Source organism: Aquarana catesbeiana, linkage group LG07 (genome assembly GCF_042186555.1).
Source record: "Aquarana catesbeiana isolate 2022-GZ linkage group LG07, ASM4218655v1, whole genome shotgun sequence".
NCBI lineage: Eukaryota > Metazoa > Chordata > Amphibia > Anura > Ranidae > Aquarana > Aquarana catesbeiana.
This window is the reverse complement of record NC_133330.1, coordinates 70,002,808-70,027,074: the sequence shown is the minus strand read 5'-3', so window position 1 is coordinate 70,027,074 and position 24,267 is coordinate 70,002,808. Positions and strand designations below refer to the sequence as shown.

Below are 24,267 nucleotides of genomic sequence, written 5' to 3'. Positions count from 1 at the left end.
CTGGTGGTGCAGGTACAGTGTGGCTCTGGTGGTGCGGGTACAGCGTGGCTCTGGTGGTGCGGGTACAGTGTTACTCTCTGGTGGTGCGGGTACAGCGTTGCTCTCTGGTGGTGCGGGTACAGCGTGGCTCTGGTGGTGCGGGTACAGTGTGGCTCTGGTGGTGTGCGTACAGCGTGGCTCTAGTGGTGTGCGTACAGCGTGGCTCTGGTGGTGCAGGTACAGCGTGGCTCTGGTGGTGCCGGCACAGCGTGGCTCTGGTGGTGCGGGTACAGCGTGGCTCCCTATCTGGCTTCCCCCAGCACAGTACTCTTTTTCTCCTCCTGTAACACCTCCCAGCAGAGTGCATGCATGCTGGGGGCTGTGGCATGATGTCTGTGAACACACAGGGTCCGCCACTCTTCAGGGACTACTTTTCCCATGATGCCCCCGGAGTCTTCTGATTGGCCCTCTGCTGTGGCCAATCATGGGGAGGGAAACAGCGGTCAGGAAGCTGGGCGGCGGCATGGTAAAACCAATTAGAGCCGCACTCTCTCTCTTCTCCCTTCGACCCACAGAAAGGGGAGGGGAGCGAGCGGGGAGATATACAGACAGCCCGCATCTCTCCTCTCCCTGTCACAGTGCTGCTGCTCCATTTACCAGAGAACTTGACAGCAGCACAGAACTCCCCCACTCGCCCCCCCCTCCCCTTTCTGTCAGTCGAAGAGAGAAGAGAGAGAGAGCGGCTCTAATTGGTTTTGCTGTGCCTCCGCCCAGCTTCCTGCCCGCTGTTTCCTTCCCCATGATTGGCCACAGCAGAGGACCAATCAGAGAGAGAGAATTACGGCTTTACGGGGGCGGCTTGACGGCTCCTGCTTACACTGCTTTCTGGCCCCATCTGCAGCCGCGACGCCACTGCACCACTGCACGCCTAAGCTGTACTCTCCTGATGTGCCCTGCTGTGCTGGAGGAGAGCGGGTGCCGTTTTGGTGGGGGGGGCGGCTTTTTTGCCGCCCCCCGCAAAGTGCCGCCCTAGCCCTGGGCCTTGTTGGCCTAGGCCAAAACACAGCACTGCATTGCAGTCTGTTTTACATAATGAGACTAAAAGAGGCTATAAAGTAAGTTGCATATAATTAAAAAATTTCAGTGTTAGGGTTTTCTAAAAAAAAAAATCCACTATTGCAAAATTGACTTTTATCAGGAACCAAATGTGGAGGGATGGCAGCTGATAGCATCTCTTCTACACTTCTACACATATGCCAAAGATGTGATGTTACTGTAATACACATACAGAACAAAATAATAAGGTTTTATTATTACTTAACACCTATTCTAATCCTGTAATTGAGCCATGAACATAACAAACATAACAAACCTCCTCCAACACTTCAATTTGACAAACAATGATCCTAGTGCCTAAACTTCACCCTAATCCTGTCATTACACATGTGCAATTAGTTTCGTCCCAAATTCATTTTTTAACAAATTTTGACAAATTCATTCATTTGGAAATAACCGAATTAACGAAAACCTGTTTAACGGATTTTTTGGAATACTCGTAAATTTGAATATTAGTAAATTCAAAAGTGTGTAAATCCGTAAATTCGAAATTCGAGAATCCGAAAACCCGAAAAATTTGAAAAGCTGAAATAATAACTAACTTATAATAACTTAACTATTACGAACTATTAAATTATAGGTATTTGAATTTCCTTTCAAATTTGACTGTTAGTGAACATAACTAATACGAATATATCCGAAGTTACGAATTATCCAAAATAACGAATGCCGTATCTAAACAAATGCAATGTAACAAATTCATAATAACAAATAACAATAATAATTATGTTTTTGGAATTACCGTACTTATCGGCGTATAACACGCGCCGGCGTATAACACGCACCCCAAGTTTAGGAGGAAATTTTAAGGAAAAAAACTTTTAGGAGGGAAGTTTAAGGAAAAAAACTTACATTTAAATGCCCTTCAATGCAGCCTTGTCAGTGTCCATCTGTAGCCTTGTCAGTGTCCATCTGTAGCCTTGTCAGTGTCAGTGTAGCCTTGTCAGTGTCCATCTGCAGCCTTGCCCCTGTGTCATTTGCAGACTACTGCCGTTTAAAAATGGCGCCGCCTCTCTCGGCGGCTCTTGGCCGCTCACGGCGGCTTACGGCCACTCTTGGCCTTTCTTGGCTGCCCTCGGCGGTTCTCAGCCGCTCTCGGCCATTCTCGGCGTGTCTCGGCGGCTCTCGGCGGCTTTCGCCCGTTCTCGGCTTTCGCCGGCTCACGCGGGACTGCGAGAGCCGCCGAAAGCTGCCGAGAATGCCCGAAAGCCGCCAAAAGGCTCACAATCGGCAGGGGATCGGCGTATAACACGCACCCACGATTTTCCCCTAATTTTAAGGGGAAAAAAGTGCGTGTTATACGCTGATAAATACAGTATTTTTATTATTTATTAATAATTAGTTCCGTTCCATTTGTTTAGATGCGGCATTCGTTATTTTGGATAATTTGTAACTTCAGATAAATTTGTATTTGTTACATTCACTAACAGCCAAATTTGAAAGGTAATTCCAATACCTATAATTTAATAGTTAGTTATTATTAGTTAGTTATTCTTTCGAATTTTCAGATTTTCTTTCTTATTTTCGGATTTTCGAATTTACGAATTTACCAATTTACAAATTTACAAAAAACTGGAAAAAAAACAAACAAATGGAACGAAAACAAATTTTTCGGCAGTGCACGTCTACCTGCCATTTACCAACTCTGAAAGTGAACCATGCAAACACTAATGCTCTGTACTTACGGTCGGATTTTCCGACGGAAAAAGTGCAATCGGATTGTGTTGTCGGAAATTCCGATCGTGTGTGCGCTCCATCGGATTTTTTCAGTCGGAATTTCCGACACACAAAGTTTGAGAGCAGGCTATAAAATTTTCCAACAACAAAATACGATCGGTTAAATTCCGATCGTGTGTACACAAATCCGATGCACAAAGTGCCACGCATGCTCAGAGTAAATTAAGAGATGAAAGCTATTGGCTACTGCCCCGTTTATAGTCCCAACGTACGTGTTTTATGTCACCGCATTCAAAACAATCGGATTTTCGGACAACTTTGTGTGACCGTGTGTAGACAAGTTTGAGCCAACATCCGTCGGAAAAAATCCATGGATTTTGTTATTGGAATGTCCGATCAATGTCCAATCGTGTGTACAGGGCATAAGGGTACTTTCATACTGGGGCGGTAAATTTTTTGTGGCGCTTTGTCAACGTTTTTGCGGCAAAGAGCCGCTCCTACAGCGTCTCAAAAATGCTGCTTGCAGGACTTTTTTTGAGGGTCCCGCTCCAGTGTGAAAGCACTCAGGATTTTACACTGGAGTGAGAGGAGAGGCGCTTTATAGGCGTTATTTTTAGCGCTATAGCGCCTGTAAAGCGCCTCAGTGTGAAAGTAGCCTAACTCAACCCCTACCCTCATCCCAATAGCCTCATTGTACCAAAAAAGTAACACCACCAATACTCTAACATTAACACTACGGATCCATTGATATTCTACCCATGTATTGTACAAGCCCAACAAATCCCCAAGTTTTTATCAATCAACCTCAATGCTCCTGGGTATTTTCATAGGTGTATGATTAATATCAGTCTTACTTTATTTGTATAGTCATTGTTTTTTACTCCTCCTCCTAGATGTATTCTTTCATTTCATAACTCTGTGTTTCGCCCTGGGAACAGTTTTGGTGGTTGAACATAACCTTTCAGGTAAGATTATCCTAAAAAGGAATATTGTTCTATACTATCAATAGGCCACCAGCTTTTAAAAAAGGTCATTGGACAATAAGGTCACATTAAGGCCACTTTCACACTGAAGACCACCCTGCACTTGCGGTAAAGCGACACTCATTTTAGCGCCGCTTTACCTGTGCTGTGCAGGTAGCGGGGCACTTTTAACCCCAAAGAAGGGGTTACAAAGGGGTTAAAAGCGCTGCTGCCAAAGCGCTTTGCAGACACTTCGGCAACGCTGCCCATTCATTTCAATGGGCAGGGCGTTTTGAGAGCGGTGTATACACCGTCCCCGCACCGCCCCAAAGATGTTGCTTGCAGGACTTTTTTCCCATCCCACAAGCGCACCTCCCCAGTGTGAAAGCACTCGGGCTTTCACACTGGGGTGGCTTGAGAGGCTCTTTACAGACGCTATTTTTAGCGCTAAAACGCCTGAAAAGCTCCTCAGTGTGTAAGTGGCCTAAATAATTCATGTCATTGTAACCACTTAGCAAACAGCCAGATCTCATTTTTTTTTAAATTATACAGTTGCTATAAATCACTGTACTTTATTCTGTGACTAATTTATAGTATATTTTCCCATATAACTCTTTCAGATGCATCTGACAGAAACTGCCATTTTTTGACTCCCTACTCTTTTTTTGAGCAGTCATATAATTAGCAGTGAAGCTAAACAGGCTCAGTTTCTCTGCTCTGGATTTGTCAGCGGCAATGGTAGATTGTAGACCCTCTGTGTTGTCTGCACTTTGTAGAGGGTGTGAGCCTTAAAAAGAGACCTCTCTGCTGGCTACCTCTTTCCATAACTTCCTGGTTTCCCTGTATGCTGTACAGCTTCTCCTCTTCTGTTTACTTTCAATTCCTAAGGACTACATATCCCATGGTACCTTGCTGCCTGCAAGTAGTGATTCCTGTACTGACTCTGCCTCCTGAGACGACTCTTCTCAGCACCTTTGTAGTTAAAGTGTAACTAAAGGCAAAACATTTTTTTTCAGTTTTGGATAGAGTGGAGAGGGATTACTGTCTGTGTCCCCGTTAGGGAGATTCACCCTCTCTATTTGTCCTGTTTACCATTATCATTTAAAAGTGAAAGTAAAAGAAAGTCCCAACTTTTGGGTTGTCCCCGGAAAAGTAATAGTGGGGAAATCTTCCAATGGGGACACTAATTCTAATGACCTGGGGGTCCCCAAGGAATTCCCTTAATTTGCAGTTTCACTTCCTATTTGGCTATGGGACAGGAATTGAAGGGAAATCTCCCCAATGGGACACAGATGGCGAAAAAAAAAGTATGACAGGGGTTATAACCTTCCCTTGCTCTATCCAAAATTTTAAAAAAAAGTTTTTGCCTATAGTTCTACTTTAAGAAGGCAGGCTCTGTGAATTCTGTGACACAGCAGTGCCTACTCGCAGCGAGTAGTGAATATATCTTCACAAAGTAAAGTTACAGACTTTAGGATCATTCAGGTTAATAGGAATAGGATAGAATAGGATAAAGATAGAAATAAAATGTAGAAATGAATATATGATTTTACATTTTGACCATAGACCCGCTTTAAGTCGAAAATGTAAACATTTCCATATTTTCCTTTCTCTTTAGATTGGACAGTTTCTGCTGGAATTGGGCTAATTTCATTTGCATTTCTGGAAGCCATCATGTTCTATTTTGGTTTTGGTAAGAGGCAATAATTCTTGCTACACCCCCAGTTATGTGTGTCATTAAGAATCAACGTGCAAAGAGTGGTTTGATTAAAAACTGACAAGTACTTAAAGTGGGATTCCGTCCCTGAAAAAAAAAATTAAAAGTCAGCAGCTACTAACACTGTAGCTGCTGACTTTAAATAAGTACTTACCTGTCCTGGGTGCCCGCGATGTCGGCCACCCGAGGCTGACCCGTCCCTCGGCTCTCGGGTCCCGTCACCGCCATCCTAGGAAAGGGAAACAGGCAGTGGAGCCTTGCGGCTTCACTGCCAGTTTCCTACTGCGCACGCGCGAGCAGCGTGGCGCTCTGTGAATGGCCCAGTGGTGTTCTGGGAACACACACAGTTCCCAAAAGACAACGGGGCCGCTCACCGAGGAGCAGGACGCGCCGCGGAATAGGAAGAGGCAGATTAGGAAGACTGCCTAGCAACAAGGGTTTAGGTAAGTTTAAATGTTTTTTTTTTCCAAATGTTTTTTTTTTATTTATTTTTTTAGGATTTTTGGTGAATTTTTTTTTTTCAGGGTGGCCCTCCACTTTAACGACTACATTGCTTTATACTCTTTTTTTAAAAAAAACAGTTTTGGTAGTTTAAAAATATATTTTTATAGAGGTACATATGTAACACCAAATAGAGGGACAAGGCAGCAGCTTTCATTTTACCTTGCAATTGTCAGAAACAATAGGGCCTTTGCATGCATTAACCGTGTGCCACTTAAGGACCATGCCTCTTTTTTAGATGTGGTGTTTACAAGTTAAAAACTGTTTTTTTTTTTGCCAGAAAATTACGTAGAACCCCCAAACATTATACATTTTTTTCTAACACCCTAGAGAATAAAATGGCGGTCGTTGCAATACTTTCTGTCACACAGTATTTGCGCAGCGGTTTTACAAGCGCACTTTTTTTGGAAAAAATCCACTTTTTTTTATTAGAAAATTAGACAGCAGTAAAGTTAGCCAAATTTTTTTTTATATTGTGTAAGATAATGTTATGCTGAGTAAATTGATACCCAACATGTCACGCTTCAAAATTGGGCCCGCTTGTGGAATGGCAACAAACTTTTACCCTTAAAAATCTCCATAGGCGACGTTTAAAAAATTCTACAGGTTGCATGTTTTGAGTTACAGAGGAGGTCTAGGGCTATAATTATTGCTCTCGCTCTACCGATCGCGGCAATACCTCAGGTGTAGTTTGAACACTGTTTACGTATGCATTCGCTTCTGCACGCGAGCTCGGCGGGACGGGGAGTGTTTACATTTTTTTTCTTCTTTTCTTTCTTTTCTTTATTTATTTTACCTTTTATTTTTTATTTTTTCACCGTTTTTTTTTTTTTTTAATTATTGTGTCACATTTATTCCTATTACAAGGAATGTAAACATCCCTTGTAATAGAAAAAAAGCATGACAGGACCTCTTAAATGTGAGATCTGGGGTCAAAAAGACCTCAGATCTCATATTTACATTAAAATGCAACAAAAAAAAATGAAATTTTTGTCATTTAAAAAAAAAAAAGGCCCTTTGAGAGCTATGGGCGGAAGCGACGTTTTGACGTCGCTTCCGCCCCGCAAGATTATGGAGAGGGGTGGGGGCCATCTTCCCCTCACTCGTCTCCATACCTAGCAAGGGGTAACATCCGATCGCCTCCGCCGCTGCCGACGGCTCTGGTAAGCGGCGGAGGGCACCGGAGTGCGGCGGGAGGGGGTGCCCCTCTCCCGCCGCTGATAAAAGTGATCTTACGGCGAATCCACCGCAGAGACCAGTCTTATCGGAAAGCGGACCTCTGGCCGAAGAAGAGGATAGCGGGGCTATGGCGGCTAGTTGCTGCCATAACAACCATATTCCTCTTCAAACTTAGGATGTATATCGGCGTGCAGCAGTCCGTAAGTGGTTAAATGATGCCTTGTAACTGAAGAATAGAAAGCTGGCCTAGAAATTACAATGTAGCGCTACCCCCGTAGGGACCGCTGGTGAATGTGGTTCATCTCCCACCCTGCACAGCCAGTCACACAAATTTCCTAACACACAGGGTCAAGAAGAAGTCCTTGCACTTTGTTTTTTTTGCTTTATTAGGGGAAATAAACCTGGATGGGGATGGGGATGGGGATGGGGTACATATGGGATGCCCACTTGATTGAAGAAATATACATAGAGACTGAACTATATACACTCTATATACAACCTCTTCTCTTTCACCTCCAGCACATACACTTGCTTGCAGGCTATCACTCCCAGGACCAGCTAGCACTGATGTGGAGACCTGACACTGACTGTGTCAGGCCCAAAGCAAATGCCCTTTGCAGGCAGGGACCACGGACCCCTATGGTGTAGCAAAAATGGTAGTCCTTTGTGCTAGCTGTCCCACATGTGGCTACTGCTCCCAGTACCACCTCTTCAGGCACTGCCAGTCCTCCTGGCTGTAGCTGCCCCTTTCCACTGCCTCTGCTACCACAGTTTTCCTGACTGGCTCTGCACCTGTCCCAGACTGCTCCATCCCAGTCCTCGCAGGCATTCCTCCCAGTCCTCCTGACTGTGTGTCACTCAGCAGCCCTTTTGGCTGTTCCTGTGCTCCTGGAGACTTAAAATCTATTGCGCTAGGGTATATACAGAGTTCTGAAATCAGCAGCTGGCACAATATCGCTGTAAACAATATAAGCAGAATAGTAAAGTAATGCTGCAGTACTGAACTAAATAGAGTCCACAATAATGATAAAAGGTCAGTGAATATTCAAAAAAGGTGTTCTTAAACTATGCATCAGCAGTGCAAGGAGACCATCACCAACACCTGATCACACTGACTCTTACCCTCAGGCAAGGATGTATAGGCAATGAAAATCATTCAATGGCAAACTCAGTGGTCATCTGCTTGCATGATGTCACCTGGCACCTCCATAAACACAGATCAGTGAGTAATGGACGTCGATTGAGGGGTTAACTTCACCAGCAGCCCACCTCAAGATAACCTCTGGCGTTCTCTCTGTAGCAGATGGCTGCTGCGTCCCAGTACGTAATCGAGTCACACATTACAACTCCTCCCTATGTGTTTCGTCATCAGGTGACTTAGTCAAGGGCGTTGCTAAACGGGGCTATATATAGGGGATGGCTTATGAAAAACAGATATTAACTGCGTTCCAGATAATCGGAAATGCAACCAAAGGCCATTCACACTAAAGGAGGGCCCTTAACCGGAAATAACCAAAATCCTTTGCTCTAAGCAAAGAAAATATTGGAAATAGAAATATATCTAACTCTGATCAGTGTCACCACCTAATCAAAAGGTAAGTATTAATAACCAAAAGTTATAATTAACACTATGTATACATACAACTTCTGTCCAAATCAAAAGCGAGCATACTGGGGAACAGCGCCATCTTGTGGTCAAAAAATAAAATTCATCATTAATGGATTAAAAATCACAATAAATGACAAATACATCTAGAAGATCGAACTATCTAATTTTTAACATGATAAAAACAAATATGAAAATTAAAAATCCAGATAATAATACTAATAAATCTAACTAAAATATGTATTGTGAATAACAACATACCAGTGACATCATCTGCATATAGTTAATCACTTACGGACCGCCCGTTATACGTCGGTACTTTGAGGGGTATCTTTGTTATGGCAGCAGCTAGCTACCATAACCCCGGTATCCTCTTCTTCAGCGGGCGGTCTGCTTTCAGATAAAAATGGTCTCTGTGGCGGATTCACCGCGAGATCACTTTTATCGGCGGCAGGAGAGGCCCCCCCTCCCGCCGAGGTCTGGTGCTTACCAGAGCCATCGGCAGTGGCGGAGGCGATCAAAACCTGTGTCCTGTTAGGTATGTAGATGGGTGAGGGGAAGACGGCCCCCACCCATCTCCATACCATTGCCAGGCAGAAGCGACGTCAAAACGTCACTTCCACCCATAGCTCCTAAAGAGACTTTTTTTTTTCTTTTTTAAACAAGATTTTTTTTCAATTTATTTTTTTTATTGCATTTTAGTGTAAATAAGAGATCTCAGGTCTTTTTGACCCCAGATCTCATATTCAAAAGTTCCTGTCATGCTATTTTTCTATTACGTGATGTTTACATTCCTTGTAATAGGAATAAAAGTGACGCAATTTTTTTTTAAAGAACAGTGTAAAAATAAAAAATAAGATAAAATAAATAAGAAAAACATTTTTTTTAAAACCTAACCCGTCCCGCCGAGCTCATGTGCAGAAGCGAATGCATACATGAGCAGCGCCCGCATATAAAAACAGTGTTCAAACCACACATGTGAGGTATTGCCGCAATTGTTAGAGCGAGCGCAATAATTCTAGCCCTAGACCTCTCTAACTCAAAACATCCAACCTGTTAAATTTTTTAAACATTGCCTATGGAGATTTTTAAGGGTTAATGTTTGTCGCCATTCCAAGAGCGAACGTAATTTTGAAGTGTGACATGTTGGGTATCAATTTATGCGGCGTAACATTATCTTTCACAATATAAAAAAAATTGGGCTAATTTTACTGTTGTATTATTTTTTAATTCAAAAAATGTATTATTTTCAAAAAAGGTGCGCTTGTAACACCGCTGCGCAAATACGGTGTGACAGAAAGTATTGCAACTACCACCGTTTTATTCTCTATGATGTTAGAAAAAAATATATATAATGTTTGGGGTTCTAAGTAATTTTCTAAAAAACTGTTTTTAACTTGTAAACATCAAATCTCAGAAAGAGGCTCGGTCCTTAAGTGGTTAACCACTTAACAACCGGCCCATAGCCAAATGACGGCTACAGGGCGGTTGTTTAACTCTGGGAGGACGTCCAGGGACGTCCTCCCAGAATTCTGCTCTCGCGCGCCCCCTAGGGCGCGCACTCGAGAGCATCCGTGATCGCCGGGTCCACAGGACCCGGCGCATCACAGATACCGGTAAATGGCCGCTGATCGCGGCCGTTTACCATGTGATCGCTCCGTCAAATGACGGAGCGATCACATGTAAACAAACCGGCGTCATCTGATGACGCCGGTTCCTCTCCTCCCCCTCTCCTCTCCTCCTGTGTACCGATCGGTACACAGTGACCGAAGAGGCGGATGGATGGATGGCTGCAGCGTTGTGGGCTGCATCTGTAGTGCCCACAGCGCTGCACAGAGACATCCAGCCATCCATCCATCCATGCTCAGCCATCCCTACTACTTTACATGCCCTGCAATGCTGTGCAATACTCTGCAATTCCCTCTGCAATACCCCGCAATACTCTGCCATACCCTGCAATACCCCGCAATACTCTGCCATACCCTGCAATACCCCGCAATACTCTGCCATACCCGCAATACTCTGCCATACCCTGCAATACCCCGCAATACTCTGCCATACCCTGCAATACCCCGCAATACTCTGCCATACCCTGCAATACCCCGCAATACTCTGCCATACCCTGCAATACCTCGCAATACTCTGCTATACCCTGCAATACCTCGCAATACTCTGCCATACCCTGCAATACCCCAAAATACTCTGCCATACCCCGCAATACTCTGCCATACCCTGGAATACCCCGCAATACTCTGCCATACCCTGGAATACCCCGCAATACTCTGCCATACCCCGCAATACTCTGCCATACCCTGGAATACCCCACAATACTCTGCCATACCCTGCAATACCCCGAAATACTCTGCCATACCCTGCAATACCCCGAAATACTCTGCCATACCCTGCAATACCCTGAAATACCCCGCAATACTCTGCCATACCCCGCAATACTCTGCCATACCCCGCGATACTCTGCCATACCCCGCAATACTCTGCCATACCCTGCAATACCCCGCAATACTCTGCCATACCCTGGAATACCCCGCAATACTCTGCCATACCCTGCAATACCCCGCAATACTCTGCCATACCCTGGAATACCCCGCAATACTCTGCCATACCCTGGAATACCCCGCAATACTCTGCCATACCCTGCAATACCCTGAAATACCCTGAAATATCCCGCAATACCCAGCCATACTCTGCAATACTCAGTGATACCCAGCCATACTCTGCCATACCCAGCCATGCTCTGCAATACCCCACAAAAATCTGCAATACTCTGCCATAACCCGCAATACTCTGCCATACCCAGCCATACTCTGCCATACCCAGCCATACTCTGCCATACTCGGTGATACCCAGCCATACTCTGCCATACCCAGTCATACTCGGCGATACTCTGCAATACCCAGCCATGCTCAGCCGTACCCAGCCTCTGTATGTGGCCAGGCTGTGGAAGTCTCACACATGTGGTATCGCCATACTCAGTAGGAGTAGGAGAATCTATTTTGGGGTGTAATTTTTGGTATGTACATGTTATGTGTTAGAAATATTGTATAAATGGACAACTTTGTGTTAAAAAAAAAAAAAAGCGTTTTAACCACTTCCCGCCTTCCGTCATACGACGTCCTTGACTTTGTGCGGGGATATCTGAATGATGGGTGCAGCTACAGGCATCATTCAGATATCATCTTTTTCAGCCGGCGATTCCCTACACCATAAGAATGATCGTAGCAGCTGTTACACTGCTTGATCGTTCTTACGGGAGGCGAGAGGGGACGCCCCCCCCTCCCGCCGCCCTCCGGTGCTTCTACCGACTCACCGCTACGATCGAAGCCAGGATCTTTTTTTTTTTTTTTTTTTTTATTTCAGGAACAGCCTAGAGGTGAGATGTGGGGTCTTATTGACCCCATATCTCACTGTAAAGAGGACCTGTCATGCCATATTCCTATTACAAGGGATGTTTACATTCCTTGTAATAGGAATAAAAGTGATCAAAACATTTTTTTTTTTGGAAAAAAGTGTCAAACTAAAATAAATAAAGTAAAATGAACAATAAAAAAAAATAAAATTTTTTTAAAGCGCCCCTGTCCGTGTGCTCGCATGCAGAAGCGAACGCATACGTAAGTCCCACCCACATATGAAAACGGTGTTCAAACCACACATGTGAGGTATCGCTGCGATCGGTAGAGCGAGAGCAATAAGTTTGGCCCTAGACCTCCTCTGTAACTCAAAATTTGTAACCAGTAAAAAATTTTAAAGCGTCGCCTATGGGGATTTTTAAGTGGTGAAGTTTGGCGCCATTCCACAAGCGTGTGCAATTTCGAAAGGTGACATGTTAGGTATCTATTAACTCGGCGTAACTTCATCTTTCATATTATGCAAAAACATTGGGCTAACCTTACTGTTTTGTTTTTTTTTAAAGCAAAAAACTGTTTTTTTTCCAAAAAAAATGCGTTCCAAAAATTGCTGCGCAAATATCGTGCGAGATAAAAAGTTGCAATGACCGCTATTGTATTCTCTAGGGTCTTTGCTAAAAAAACATATATAATGTTTTGGGGTTCTATGTAATTTTCTAGCAAATAAATGATGATTTTTACATGTAGGAGAGAAATGTCAGAATTGGCCTGGGTGCTCCAGAACGCCTGAAGGTGCTCCCCTGCATGTTGGGCCTCTGTATGTGGCCACGCTGTGTAAAAGTCTCACACATGTGGTATCGCCATACTCGGGAGTAATAGCAGAATGTGTTTTGGGGTGTAATTTGTGGTATGCATATGCTGTGTGTGAGAAATAACCTGCTAATATGACAATTTTGTGAAAAAAAAAAAAAGAAAAAAAAAAAACTTGATTTTGCAAAGAATTGTGGGAAAAAATGACAACTTCAAAAAACTCATCATGCATCTTTCTAAATACCTTGAAATGTCTTCTTTCCAAAAAGGGGTCATTTGGGGGGTATTTGTACTTTTCTGGCATGTTAGGGTCTCAAGAAATGAGATAGGCCGTCAGTACTTCAGGTGTGATCAATTTTCAGATATTGGTACCATAGCTTGTGGACGCTATAACTTTCACAAAGACCAAATAATATACACTAATTTGGGTTATTTTTACCAAAGATATGTAGCGGTATAAATTTTGGCCAAAATATATGAAGAAAAATTACTAATTTTCAACATTTTATAACAGAAACGAAGAAAATTTTATTTTTTTACAGATTTTTCGGTCTTTTTTCTTTTATAGCGCAAAAAATAAAGAACCCAGCGGTGATTAAATACCACCAAAAGAAAGCTCTATTTGTGTGAAAAAAAGGACAAAAAATTCATATAGATACAGTGTTGCATGACTGAGTAATTGTCATTCAAAATGTGAGAGCACCAAAAGCTGAAAATTGGTCTGGTTATTAAGGGGGTTTAAGTGCCCAGTGGTCAAGTGGTTAATTAACCATTGTTGATAAACGCATTGATATCCCATTCAATATTCATACCAAATGGGGTGTAAGTTTTAACCTGATAATTCCACCTGGTCTCTAGTCTTGAAACTTCTCTAACAACATAACTACCCCTCCAATGGCATGTGAACCTATCTATCCCTTAAAAGGTGGTACCTTAACCACTTCAGCCCCAGAAGGATTTACCCCCTTCCTGACCAAGTCCTTTTTTGCGATATTGTACTGAGTTGCTTTAACTCACAATTGCGCGGTCCTGCGACGTTGTACCCTAACAAAATTGACGTCCTTTTTTTCCCACAAATAGAGCTTTCTTTTGGTGGTATTTGATCACCTCTGAGGTTTTTATTTATTGCGCTATAAACAAAAAAAGAGCGAACATTTTGAGAAAAAAGCTATATGTTTTACTTTTTGCTATAATAAATATCCCCAAAAATATATATAAAAAAAAATTTCTGCCTCAGTTTAGGCCGATATGTATTCTACATATTTTTGGTAAAAAAAAAATCGCAATAGGCGTATATTGATGGGTTTGTGCAAAAGTTATCACATTTACAATATAGGGGATAGATTTATGCCATTTTTATTAGCATTTTTTTTTCATTAGTAATGGCGACGATCTGCGATTTTTATCGTGACTGCGACATTGCGGCGGACAGATCAGACACTTTTGACACTATTTGGGGACCACTGGCATTTATACAGCGATTAGTGCTATAAAAATGCACTGATTACTGTGCCTCTCTGTGTCACAATCGCCGGCCACCGGCAGACATCGAGTCCGCGGGACCCGCGAACTGAACTCCTCAAAATATACACTAGTGACAGCTTACTCTCCCAATAAGCATCAAATACATTTCTTTAATAAGCTAATGAGAAAAATCAGGAAGTGGCAAAGAGGACCGTTGATACTCTGCGGAGATTTTAATGCTATTCCGGATCCATTATTAGACTCTACATCTAAATCCACGCGCCACTCTCCTACATTATCATCCTCCCTCAACAAATATAATCTCTATGACGCGTGGCGCTGCTTCCACGCCAACGAAAGAGACTTTACTTTTTTTTCTGCAGCACATAAAGTATATACAAGAATTGACCTATTCATAGTAGACCAACCTATACTATTGGGAACTAAAGCTGTATCCATCAACACAATAACGTGGTCAGACCACGCATCTGTAGTACTAACACTATCAGACTCAGCTTCCCCGAGACCCAGCCCAATTTGGAGAATCAACACCTACTTACTACAGCAACAAGACTTCAAGCAACAAATCAACAACCACCTAACAAATTTTTTTGATGATAATAAGGACTCAGTACAAAGCCCTTTTACATTATGGAATGCCCATAAGGCATTTATACGTGGCATTTTTATTCAACTGAGTGCAAGGGTGAGGAGGCAGAGGCAGCAACGACTGACTGAACTATTAAAACAAATTTCTGACTTAGAAAGCAAAAATAAACAAAAATATTCCCAAAAAACTACTCAAAAATTGACACAAATAAGATCTGAACTAAGAATTTACCTACTAGAAAATTTTGAGAAAGCCACAAAAAGACTTAAAATGAATTATTATACGAATGGAAACAAGGCAGGAAAACTTTTAGCACAGAATATCCAAGGCCATAGATATAAATCAAAAATACCATTTATCATACATCCATCTACTAATCGAAAAGAATACCACCCACAAAAAATTGCCGACGCTTTTAGTCACTACTACAGATCCCTTTATAATTTAAAGGATGACCCTTCAACTATCCAACCTACCCCTGACGCAATTAATGACTTTCTAAGTAAACTATCCATACCTAAATTATCCCCTCACCAAATTCAAACTCTTAATCAACCATTCACTGATGCAGAAATTCATAAAGCTATTGACACACTCCCTACGAATAAATCCCCAGGACCAGACGGTTTTAGTGGAGAATACTACAGAGAATTTAAGAATCTACTGACCCCCTTCTTGACACACATATTCAGTTCAGCAGCTGCCTCTGCCTCTTTTCCACCAGAAATGTTGGAAGCTTTAGTTGTGGCTTTACCAAAACCAGGAAAAGAGCCCACCTCTCCCTCAAATTTTAGACCGATATCTTTACTAAACATCGATCTTAAATTGTATGCCAAAATTATAGCACTACGCCTTGTTGACATAATGCCCAACCTTATCCATCCTGATCAAGCAGGATTTACAAAATATAGACAAACCTCAGACGCAACGAGACGCATGATTAATATCATCCATATGGCGGGGGTATCTCGGAGGCCTTCTCTGCTCCTCGCGTTGGATGCGGAGAAGGCCTTTGATCGTATTCATTGGCTATATCTAACCAAAGTACTAGAATCATTCGGTTTTGTAGGACCTATTCTATCTGCCATCTTAGCCCTGTACTCTAGCCCATCTGCCAAAGTCTATATTTCTGGAACTATATCAAAACCCTTTAATATATCCAACGGTACAAGGCAAGGGTGCCCATTGTCCCCTCTAATTTTTAATTTACTAATAGAACCCTTGGCCATATATATAAGAAATAAAAGGATTTCCGGTTGGTAAGGATACTCATTCTATAAGTCTGTTCGCAGATGATATTATTATGATCTTAACTGAGGTGGGCTCTTCTCTTACAGCGGCACATGAAGCATTACGTTTATTTAACACAATCTCTTATTATAAAGTTAATGAAAATAAATCATATATCTTAGGCTTGGGGATAGACAGCACCACTAGTACCAAACTTAAATCACAATTTCCATATAAATGGACTACAGAAGGGATAAAATATCTAGGCATAACACTCACAGATGATACCAGAAAAATGGTGGAAACAAACTATACCCAATTTTTACTTAGTTTACATCAAAAATTACAAACAATAAACAAAACAGAATTTACGTGGTCAGGTCGCCTCGCGGCCTTTAAAATGATGATACTCCCTCAATTTATATATATATTTAGAGCCATACCAATACCAATTCCAGACAGCTTCTTTGTCAGAGCACAGTCCATGATTAATGGATTCCTCTGGCAGGGAAAGAAGTCTAAATGCGCATTCCATAAGCTTATTAAATCCAGAGGAACAGGAGGAGTGGGACATGTCCTGCTGAAGGACTACTATCTTGCGGCAATTTTGGCCCAACTTAAATATTGGTTTCGGGGGAATTGTACCCCAAGATGGCAAGAATTGGAATCTTTCCAATCCCCTAACCATAGCTTATACGACCTCCTATTGACCTGTACTATGTTGCCACACTCCTCCATCAAACTTTCGCCCACAATGAAGGCATCTATAAACACATGGAAAGCATTCCTAAACACTCCCATCAATGATTATCCTTCCAAATCCATTGCCCTCCCCATTACCAGTTTACAACTGTTGATACCTAATATCAACATTAAACATTGGGAATCCAAAGGCCTAAAATCAGTCGAAGATTTCTATATAGGACCCACAATAAAGACCTTCCGAGCACTTCAAATTGAGCATAACTTAGACTCTAAAGAATACTACACATATTTACAAGTATCCCATTTACTATCATCGATTAACAACACTCATATAAACATTATTTGGAAGGCATACTTATATTTCTCAAACCCCACTACCTCTATCAAAGGTATCTCCCTATTTTATAACCTTTTAAACCAGAAATCAATATTTAACAAGACACCCTCTATGAGAACTTGGGAAATTGATTTTAATATATCCTATACCTTAGAACAATGGAAACAAGCAATATCATCCATATATAAGGCCTCTAGAAGTGTTAATCTGTGGGAGTTATACCAAAAACTACTCTTGAGATGGTACCTAACTCCTACACGATTAGCAGGGTTCAACCCACAAATATCGCCACTATGTTGGAGAAATTGTGGCCAAAGAGGATCTATCACCCATATTTTCTGGTCATGCCCACGATTGAAAACCTACTGGACCAATATATTCCATCTCATAAAACAGGTCACTAAAACCCAAATATATAATACGCCCAATATGGCTATCCTGTCCTTGGGAATAGATGTGGTACCCCACTCCATGAGACAAATAGTTACCCAGATTCTTACTAGCGCTCGCCTCGAAATAACGAGACGTTGGTTAAAAACCAAAATACCATCTATTAATGATGTAATCAAAACCACTAATCTCCATATATCATACGAACTTATGTTTGCCGCTTCTCAAGGCAATTACACAACTAAAAGTCTGATTTGGAAAACATGGACAGATTGGCACCATACATTACATACCAAATGAAGACGTGTCTACCTCATAAAACTACACTAGATATCCCTCTACCCTCTTACTCGGTTCACTTATTTCACAATTTTTACGGCAGTTCCTTTAAGTATAACCTCCTATTTACTATATCTTTATATAAATAATGACCTACATGAAGACGAAATGTAACACTACCCTGAAACACAATCTTAGTTTATAAGTAATAGAGACAGAATAAAATATTAGGTGTGCATCTGTTGACCAAGGCACAGAAAGTTCCCATAGGGGTGCCGGAAGACAGATGCGCTTTTGGAAATATAACAATATTATATACGTCTTGTTATTTTCTACAAGTATATATATTCATAAAGATGATGTTCTCGAAATAACGTTTTCATAATAGAGCAATAACAACAAGTATTATATATAAGCTTTCTATGTATACGGCTATTTTCTTCCTTTCTGTACTATTTACTATTGAAAAACTTAATAAAAACTTATTGAAATGGGGGCGTGGCCTGGACCAGCATGGCGTGAGGAACACTGACTGAGAGCTCCGCTTGCCCAAAATCCGTATCCACCATTCTTGGGGTAACAACCACCGCAAATACCGACTAATTCAAACTGCCAGCAGTGGGAAAACATAGAGAAGATGTCTCCTCCAAAAAAAGGCACAGACGCGGCCGCTAAACTTGCAAAATTCCGCCTGCAAGATAAGGCGGCCGCGGAGGAAAATGGCGCCGACCAGCCCGCTCCGTCGGACTCAGCTGCAGACGATACTGCCCGGGTCCTGGAAGCAATTTCGGACTGCAAGAGCACCCTTACGTGTAAAATAGAGGAGGTGAAGGTGGATGTGTCGCTGATCCGACAGGACTTGCAGAAACTAAGAGAACGGGTTACTGATACAGAGACACGGATCAGCCAGGTGGAGGACGACATATCGCCATTGCAGATAACAACGGAAAGACTACAACACCAGCTGAACATGGTACTTATAAAGCAGGACGACATGGAGAACCGTTTGAGGAGGTGCAATCTGCGGTTTGTGGGATTGCCGGAGGGTGAAGAGGGTGCTGACCCCCCCTCATTCCTGGAGAAACTCCTAATCTCTACCTTTGGCCGGGCTGAATTTTCCACCTCATTCGTGGTGGAGAGAGCACACAGATTGGCCTCCAAACCTCCTCCCCAAGGTGCGCCCCCTAGAACATTCATTGCCAAACTGCTTAATTACCGGGACCGCGATGCCGTCCTCCGCCTCACCAGGCTGAAGGGCAACATCCCTTTCAACAATGGAGAGGTCAAAGTCTTTACAGACTTCTCGGCAGAAGTTCAGAAAAAGCGCGCGCAATTTACAGAAGCCAAACGACAACTGCGGATCCGCCAGTACAAATATGCAATGCTCTTCCCGGCCAGATTGCGTGTGATCGGTGAAGACAGGGCCCACTTTTTCGATACACCAGAAGCGGTACTCGAGTGGATGGAAAGCAGAGCAGTTCCGGACCGAGCACCCTCATAGGATCCTCTAGGATTTCAGATGACAGCTAAAGCCGTAAATCGTGCCTGACGCCTGAATGCAATGCCAACAACTGCGACAAGCCAGACTTTGCTACATTAAGGTACTGTACCATACAAGTTCATGTGGAGCCGGCCATCACCTTGCCAGTGAACTTTCTCATATTCACCTTTCACTATACCCTGCTATGCCTCCCCTGTTTTACCGTCCCCCCCCCACTCCGGAGCACACCTCCGCAATCTCATCTGGCACACGCCTCTGTCCCCTATGCACATACCATCCATCATGGATGATAACTGTTTTCTTTGGCAAGCAGAAGCCCTTCATGACTTCCAGAAGACACTCTCCAGCATATACCTCTGCATATCTCTCCACACCCTATCATCCTGGAGGTCATGTTTTGGGAGTCAAGTCCCTCATGTTACTGCTCGCTCTTCAGCGATTTATTGTCCCCCTAGATGCAGGACTCCTAGTGGGTCCTGTTTTTACAGGAATTCCATGTAATGTTCGCCAAAAGGCGCAAGTTTTGTTTCCCTGGAATGTACGGGAACAGCAGCCTGCCCCTGTGTTAAGTGGGAAAGGATGTCTGCCTGTGCAGCCCAGAGTGTTAATTTATAAGTTGAAAAAGTTTTGTTGTTGTTTTTCCTTCATACAGGCTAATAGAGATAAGAGGAGTCTTCATTGCAGATATATGGTTTATATATTGATATACATATGCCTCTGCGCTGGGGGGGGAAAAATTGTGGATTCAGGCCCCAGGGTTGGAAAACCATGGATCCTGACTCTGCCGCCTAGGTTGAGATGGGCGGGGATACATACTCTCCTGTATTGCAGGCTACAGCGGGGCGGCTGCTCCGCGACCATGATGGCGAGCTCAAAACTAAACAAATTTAAGTATGGTTTCTAAGTTGAAATGTGTTACGTGGAACGTGCGAGGTATAAGGGCTAAACCCAAAAGAAATGCAACCCTATCTATCCTCAAAAATATGCGAGCTGAGATAATGGCCTTAACGGAGACACATCTTACTGGTCAATTGTTGTCAACACTTAAAAAACCCTGGGTGGGGTGGTTGTATAATGCCCCGTACACCTCCAACTCTAGAGGAATCGCACTATTAGTGGCGAAGACAGTGCAGTTTGTTTTACTGACGCTCAAATCAGATACACAGGGCAGATTCCTGTTTTTACACGCCAAGCTAAATGGGCTAGAAATACTTATTCTTGCAGTATATATACCTCCCCCGTTCCACTTCAATGTTTTACATGAAGGCCTTGCTTTTATGGCTCAACACCCTACTGTTCCGGTACTGTGGATGGGGGACTTCAATAATGTGCTAGACAGGGATCTCGATAGAATGAATACGCAATCACCTAATATTCCCTCCCCCCAGCTCACTAGATTCGGTAGATTACTTGGTGAGATGGCCCTGGTTGACACATGGAGATATCGCCACCCACAGGGCAGGGCCTTTTCCTGCTTTTCAACATCTCATAATTCAATGTCTAGGATTGATCTCATTTTGCTATCCCGCTCCCTTCTCCCTATGTTGGAGGACGTGGGCTTTTACCCTCGTACACTATCAGACCATGCCCCATACTGGGTTGTGCTTAAACTTGACTCCCCGCCCAATACCTATACATGGAAACTCAACCCCTTCTGGTTATCGGTGGTACCCGGAATAGAGGAGATAGGGATTGAGTGGGACATATTTTTTCAACATAACAGAGCCTCAGCGCCTCTTGAAATAGTATGGGATGCCTTTAAATCCCATGCTCGCATGACACTTGCCCAACACATAAATAAACATAAGAGGACGTCCTCACACGTAATACACCAGGCAGAACGAGTCTTGACAGAGCTGGAGAGGGAATTTACATCTAACCCTACCCCCTCTAATGCCGACCAACTAAAACAGCAAACCCGTATAGTATCCAACCTACACTTTGAAAAAGCGGAGAGAAACATATTCTACACAAAACAAAGGCAGTATGAATGTGGAGAGAGGGCGGGACGCCTCCTGGCATACTTAGCTCATATAGACCTCAGACCACCCACGGTAGTATCTCTTAGAGGCACTAATGGAGAAATGATTACCGAACCCGATAGGGTAGCGGAAGAATTTCGCTCTTATTTCTCAGCGCTCTACACTTCCACGGTTGATAATGACAATAAAGATGCAGGGGCACTATTAGCGAATATAGCAATACCTACACTATCCCAAACCCAGATTGAAATGCTGGAAGCCCCAATATCTACAGATGATATTATTGATGCGATATCCCACCTCAAAACCTCGAAAGCACCTGGATCTGACGGCCTCCCCCTAGAATTCTATAAAACATATCTAGATAACATTGTCCCTAAATTGCACGAACTATATGCACATATGTTTAAATCTGGCTCTATCCCCCAATCCATGACTGAAGCTTATATAGTGCTCATACCCAAACCTGGTAAAAACTTAGAAATCCCTGAATCTTATCGTCCCATTTCGCTTCTTCAACTGGATATAAAGATTTTGGCCAAGATCCTGGCGTTGCGTCTAAATAAAATAATCCTTACCCTGATCCACCCGGATCAAACGGGATTTATGCCCACCAAAAATGCAGCCCATAACCTCCGCAGACTACATATGAATTTACAGGCTCAACATGACCAAATGGGATCCAGAGTTGTGGTGTCTTTGGATGCCGCCAAGGCATTCGACTCCGTTGAATGGACATATTTATGGCAATGCCTAGCTAAATTTGGATTCGGACCGAAATTTATTAGATGGATTCAGCTAATGTATCAAAATCCCAGTGCCAGGATTTTGGTTAACGGGAGAGTCTCGGGCGCCTTCCCCCTCTCAAGGGGGACGCGCCAGGGATGCCCGCTGTCTCCTCTACTTTATGCCCTAGCGGTGGAGCCCCTTGCGGCTTCATTGAGATCTCACCCGGGCATTACGGGCCTGCGGAGAGACACACTGGTGGAGACAATCAGTCTGTACGCAGATGATATGCTGCTGTACCTATCAGATTCAGGCCCCTCTTTGAAGTTAGCACTAGAGACCATACAAACATTTGGGAAATATTCGGGTCTTAAAATAAATTGGGACAAGTCCCAAATCCTCCCTATAGACATAGGTGCACCCACACAAAGTCAAGCTTCCTCCCCCCTTACGATAGTTAGTAGCATGAAATACTTGGGGATCAATGTCACCCGCACTCCCGTAGAATACACCAAACAGAATATAGAGCCTCTGCTCACAATTTTGAAAGACAAAATCCAGATCTGGGCTAAACTCCCCCTGGGGGTTATGGGACGTGTGAACCTTATCAAGATGATCTTGCTCCCCAAATTCCTTTATGTTTTTTGGCATGCCCCGATATACCTGCCACTTAGGATCTTTAAAACAATAGAAACAATTCTTAACTCATTTGTATGGGGAAGGTCTCGCCATAAACTATCTTGGCAAGTATTAAAAAATCCCACGGACCTAGGTGGCGTGGCCTTGCCTGATTTCAACCTCTATTATCTGGCGGCGCAACTATCACACTTTTATTATATAGACAAATGCGATAGGGAACGTTACATGACCCTACTGTGCTCCCAATATACCCACCTCTACTCCCATCCATTTCAAATCATCTTTAGAGACCCTGCAGATCCTCGGATATTGGGGGGAGGTGGCCCGGGCCTAATATCCACCCACTGCAAGGTGTGGGCAATAATAAGACGCAGAATACATGCCCTTCATACACACTCACACACGCCGCTTTGGGGCAACCCAGGGCTGAAAGAACTTTTGTCTCTGCCAGATTATAGAATATGGGTCGCTGGGGGGGTGACTATTCTCTCAGATGTATACAGAGACAACATATTGAAATCATTTCAACAACTCAAGGATGAATTTAGCCTCCCTAACTCCATGCATTTCAGATACCTGCAGCTCCGCCACGCTCTACAGGCCCAGTTCCGCAATGTTCCTCCCAATGTAGAACAATTGGATATTCTAAATATCATTAAGGGACAAGATTCCTCTAAACTTATCTCGATATTTTATATATCTCTACTTCGGCCTACGGCTGTGAAAATAGCTTACAGTCTGCGGGACCGATGGGCTGGGGAGGTGGGGGAGCTGGAGGATGATGAATGGGAAGATGCGCTGGATAATTGCAAAAAGTGTGTCCACCAGGCTATCTGATCGCCTCACCCAACTTTACATTCTACATAGGTCATACTTGACTCCGGCCAGAATGATTAGATTCAAACCTACCCACAATCCCTTATGCCCTAGATGTGACAGCCCATCTAGCTCCTTTTTTCATCTCCTCTGGGTATGCCCGATTATACATGACTACTGGTCTCACATAGTGCGATTCATACACGATGAAATGGGGTCTCCTCTTAAACTATGCCCCAAGCAGTGCATTTTGGGAATTTTCCCAGATCCAGATTCAGACAAATTCCATATCATCTTTCTCAGGGAGGCACTGTTTGTGGCCAGATTACTCATAGCTAGAAAATGGATGAGGAGGGAACCACCAACACTCCAGGAATGGATAGCTGCCATTAATGCTGTTTTACCATATAAGAAAGAAATATATGCCCATAGGGGCTGCCCGTCTAAATATGGGAAAATATGGGACTTGTGGTTAAACAACGCAGCCACATGCAACACAACTACTGAATAGATTCTAGTAGAATATCCCCCTATTATATACACTGATGTGATGAAAACAAAAAATTACCTCTCAACGCAAATGACATACATGTGGTTGGTAAATACCAATAAATACGTGCATATGTGTTATTGATAATGTCCACGTTGGTCGTGATAGATATATTCTGTATTTTAAACA

At 43.1% G+C, this 24,267-nt stretch overlaps 1 protein-coding gene across 3 annotated transcripts in view; it reads left to right on the top strand.

Moving 5' to 3' along the window:
• Window positions 1–24,267, top strand: part of TMEM40 (transmembrane protein 40) — an 82,159-nt gene that overhangs the window by 52,206 nt on the left and 5,686 nt on the right. For all 3 annotated transcript variants that reach the window (XM_073592310.1, XM_073592312.1, XM_073592311.1), the window contains 2 exons: window positions 3,666–3,737; window positions 5,353–5,427. In XM_073592310.1, the coding sequence (XP_073448411.1) occupies window positions 3,666–3,737; window positions 5,353–5,427 (147 nt within the window). The remainder of the gene's footprint in view (window positions 1–3,665; window positions 3,738–5,352; window positions 5,428–24,267) is intronic.